General features: G+C 47.5%; 1 protein-coding gene across 1 annotated transcript; it reads right to left on the bottom strand.

Annotated features, from left to right (window-relative positions):
* Positions 1–572: 572 nt before the first annotated feature.
* Positions 573–3330, bottom strand: igfbp1a (insulin-like growth factor binding protein 1a). Its single transcript, XM_033620728.2, has 4 exons — positions 2772–3330; positions 2454–2626; positions 1989–2117; positions 573–1736 (listed from the first exon to the last, which is right to left on the bottom strand). The coding sequence occupies exons 1-4, from the start codon at positions 3151–3153 to the stop codon at positions 1626–1628; spliced, it is 795 nt and encodes a 264-aa protein (XP_033476619.1). The 5' UTR covers positions 3154–3330; the 3' UTR covers positions 573–1625.
* Between the last annotated feature and the right edge of the window lie 961 nt (positions 3331–4291).

Here is a 4291-nt window from a genome sequence, read left to right as displayed (position 1 = left end):
TCCCAGATGTTTGTTTTTGTCTCTCCCATGACTTTTAAATCACTGTGAAGGAACAGGCTTGTGTTGTCATCAGCAGCTAATAGGCCCGATCATCTGGGCTTCATTTGTGCAGCACAATCAGGACACAAATTTGCTCCTGCTGAAGTCCTTGAATGCAATCAGGCTCCCCTCAGTCTTGGAATGTGTCAATAAGGATAAAGCAAAGGTTCAATTTGTAAAGAATAAAAATAAATCTGGTGGTGCCAGGCAGGCTGGCAGTGGGCATGAGAGGTTGAGGCGAATTCCTGTGCCCGACCAAGGCAAACAGAGAGCGGGTCAAAAGGCAGCGCGGAGCTGCATGTCCCCACGAGCCGCCTAAAGTTAGACAAGGACCTCCACTTTAGATCACCTTGATAACACTGCACACAAACACACCCAATATAGAAAGACGTGGTGCAGGAGTTGCATCTACACACAGGCTTTCATAATCACGTCCAGATGAAGCTGTTATGATTCTTGTGTTTTGCCACCTATGGATGTTTGTGCACAAAGTAAACCTGCTTGAGGTGAAAGGGAGGCCAGGACCACATAGCTGAGATTAATGTTTTTATTAAATATATCACCTTTTTTTCTTCTTACATTACATCTCAATTACAAAAGTATACATACACACATGTGAGCAGTTGGTCACTTTGGAATAGACTCACATAAACAATAATTCTCCCACCAACAGCAGCACGTAGATAGAGCAGAGGCGTTGCACGTCATGGTTCACTGTGGGACTCGCTCTTTGTGGTCATGTGTTCTTGGTCAGAGAGAACAGCAACATGTAAAGTAAAATAGCAAGTCTTTTTTTGACAGATACATCAACACATGTGACAGTAGACACATAAATATTGGAGGTAGGTAAATGTAGAAATACCCGTCTGAGAGGCGCCTGTTATCTGTAACCCCATGGAACCATGGGAAATGTTTTCTGAGTACTGTGTAAGGATTCCCAACTGAGAGTTGTGCATTCACTGACAAAAGCTGATCATGTGTCACATCAGGAAAAAAAGGACAGTAACAAAAAAAGACATAAGAATGGCAACAATATGAAAAAGGAATCATAAAAACAACATTTAGAAATACTTGTAAATGACATTTGGTCACTCAGTGCTTTTGTTCTTGCTTGGTTTGTCACAAACCAAACCTCCAGACAACTCCTTTAAGGGTAGAGCGAGCTCAACTCAGCAGTGGAGTTACTCAGGGCCAAGATACATATGTACACTTTATACATCCATAAAAAATAATAATATAATAACAATAAGGCAAAAAATTATATAAATACTTAAAAAATAATTACAAATAACAAATAAAATGAAATAAACTTGAAATAAATAAGGCTGAAGAGTAGAAGTAAATGCATCAATATTAAAATTGTTTCAGAAAAACAAAAATAGATATTTTTCTCTTTGGGACGGGTGTTTTGAAGAGGAGGGAGGGAGGGGTGTGGGGTGGTTGGGCTCCAGAGGCCCCGCAATGACAGTGTACCTGAATAAAACACCACCATGGACAAGATCAATAAATAAACAGCTATCAAAAAGGAAAAAAAATCAGTGGCTTGCTTCTTCTTTTTGTGAGATCTGCATCAGTGGTTGATCTCTTTAAGGGCACTCGGCATCTGCAGGCAAGTCGGTCGAACCTAAAATCTTCTTGCCGTTCCAGGGGCTCACACACCAGCATCGACCCCTCTGTCCGTCTAGACAAGATTCACACTGCAGGGAGAACAGATAAAGTTTTTTTTATTATTATGAAACTGCTTTTATTTTCATTCCATATGTCATGCACACATGTACGGTCATGCAGCACTGACTGTGTGACATCACACACCAATGAAACACTGCAGAACAAATCCCTGCCTGCAACATACATTTGACCTCATCTTGGCACACACATTCACACAACTTGGTGAGAGTCTTTCATGAATCCTACACACACTCAGGGCACATTTTGCTGAAGATACCAACCTGTTTGGGTTTATAAAGCCCGTGTTTGTCACAGTTGGGGAGGTAGAATCTAGTTAATTTGTCTCCTAATTTCTGCTGGGATTTGGCAATCTTGTCCAAGGCTCTCTGCAGCTCCACGTGACAGGGCCCCTGTGGAGAGGAAACAGGTGAGAGAAGGGTTAACTGAGCTCTGTGCTTGCACGGTGCCAACACACAGAACTAATAATCAACATTGCTTTTTATCAGCAAGCACGTGGGCTGACATCAAAACTTGTAATAACAAGCATCCCCATTCTCTCTCTCTCTCTCTCGCTCTCTCTCTCTCTCTCTCTCTCTCTACATCCTCTCGTCAAACAGCACACGAGCTCTCCCTTGTGGTGCATGTGTCCTCTCCCCCTAAACCTCCCCAAAAACTTTTACTAACATATCACACGGGGGATTTCACAGAATTCCCACATTGATGCCAGTACAGCGTTTGAGTCTCACCTGTTCCACCAGTTTCTTGCGGATGGCGACGAGTTTGGCTTTCATGCTCTCCTGAGCGTCGGCTGCAGCCCTTGTCGGGTCGTAGGGCTTACTGTGGCCGGCGAGGTAGTGGCTGGAGCCGAGGTCCGAGACGATGGCTGTGTTCTCCATCTCAGCCTCTGGCTCTCCCTGATCTGGAGTAAGAAAATGAATGAACGTGAAGCGGGACTGACTGAATGTAACTGTCTTTAGATCTGTCATGTGTTTGGAGGATTTTAAGAATGAGGATTTGCTGAATGTGGTGGAGCACATGTATAAATGTGGAGGTGATGGGCCTACCTTGTGTCTGGGGCTCGGGGGTCGGCTCGGGCGCAGTGCTCGCCGTGCACACGGCTTGTCCCCGGGTGAGGGAGTGCAGCGGTCGGGGGTCGCCGGGTCTCGGGGTGCACCTCAGTCCGGAGCCACACGGCGCCGTGTAGATCCCGCACAGCTCATCAGCCTTCAGGGCGCAGGCGAGGCAGCATCCACAGCCGGGTTCCCGCAACACCTCGGCGCATCCGGGCGCCACCGCTGGACACTGGCTCAGCTTCTCCGGAGAACACTGGGCGCATCGGATCGGCTCTGGTCCCACCACCGGAGACCCCAGCGTCCCTGTGGCCAGCACGGAGCACACCGCTGCGACCACGACGTGCTTCAAATATAATCCACCCATGGCCAACATAGTGAGCTGGATACTAAATACAGGCTATAAAATGTAGAGCAAGGTAGAGAGGATTATGAAAGGCAGAAGCCGGATTCCCACGGTTCTTGCTCAGTTGTGTCTTTCGTTTGATTTTGGGAAAATGTCTAACTGTGCGCTGCGCGCAGCCGTATTTATAGCCGGGTGCTCTGTGAGTGTTTGACGCATCGGCGTTATGAATGATTTCTGAAAAGAAGGTGTGATGATACGATAGGCTCTGATTGGCTCGCCTATGTCCGGTCAGGCAGCTCATTTCAATACAACAAGCACGTCAATATTTATTTTGGAATAGGCGGTCCCTGCACGTATCGCCGATGAGTGACGACACTAGTGTTTGATGTTGCAAACAAGGACCCCCCTCTTCTCACCCGGGTGCTACACTAAACTACTTTGCCCCACACTGCCAGCTACAGTAACAGCAGAGGCAGCGACTCTCTCGCTGCTTGCCTCCATGAGTTGAGATGAGAATAAGTCCACACAGCATCACTGGAGCTGATTTAATCGATTTCAGAGGTGAACCGGCTCCTTCATTGTTTTCTGTGCTGACACAAATGAGCTTCCCTCTTTAGGAACAACGTTGTCTATTCATGACGGTTTTCTCCATTCATTGTCCTTCCCGGACTCCTTACACAACTTTCTGGAAAACTAATAATGAGCGCAAATTACGCACGCCCACGCAGAGAGCGTGGGCCCGCTGAGAGCGAACCAGCGGCCCCCAGTTTGACTTGAGGAAGCATCCGTACTTTGCAGAGGGATCATAAAAACAAACTTTCAGAAATAGCTGCGCAAATGAGGTTCACCGTTTACGCCACCGAGTGAAGGGCTCGGGGCTCTCTCTGTGGGATGTGATCCCCCTCTGTCCCTCGCGCGCGCGCACTGAAGCCGGCTTTGGGCTCAGTCCAGGAGATGTCCCGTTGTAATTACTTGTTTCCTGGGTTAATTATAGAACAGAGCTTTGAATGGGGGCTGAGCTGACATGAGCACAGACACGTCCCTCTGCCTCGCCACTCTCCGGGGGCTTTGATGGTCCCACGCAGGACAACATGCAACATGCACGTTTTCGCGGCTTGCTGCAAAGCATTTGGCGTCCTGTCACTGCTGACCCCAGGCGGGTATGTGA

The sequence above is a fragment of the Epinephelus lanceolatus genome, chromosome 6 (genome assembly GCF_041903045.1).
Source record: "Epinephelus lanceolatus isolate andai-2023 chromosome 6, ASM4190304v1, whole genome shotgun sequence".
NCBI classification, from domain to species: Eukaryota; Metazoa; Chordata; class Actinopteri; order Perciformes; family Serranidae; genus Epinephelus; species Epinephelus lanceolatus.
The sequence above is the reverse complement of the archived record's forward strand: the minus strand, read 5'-3'. Positions and strand labels throughout refer to the sequence as shown.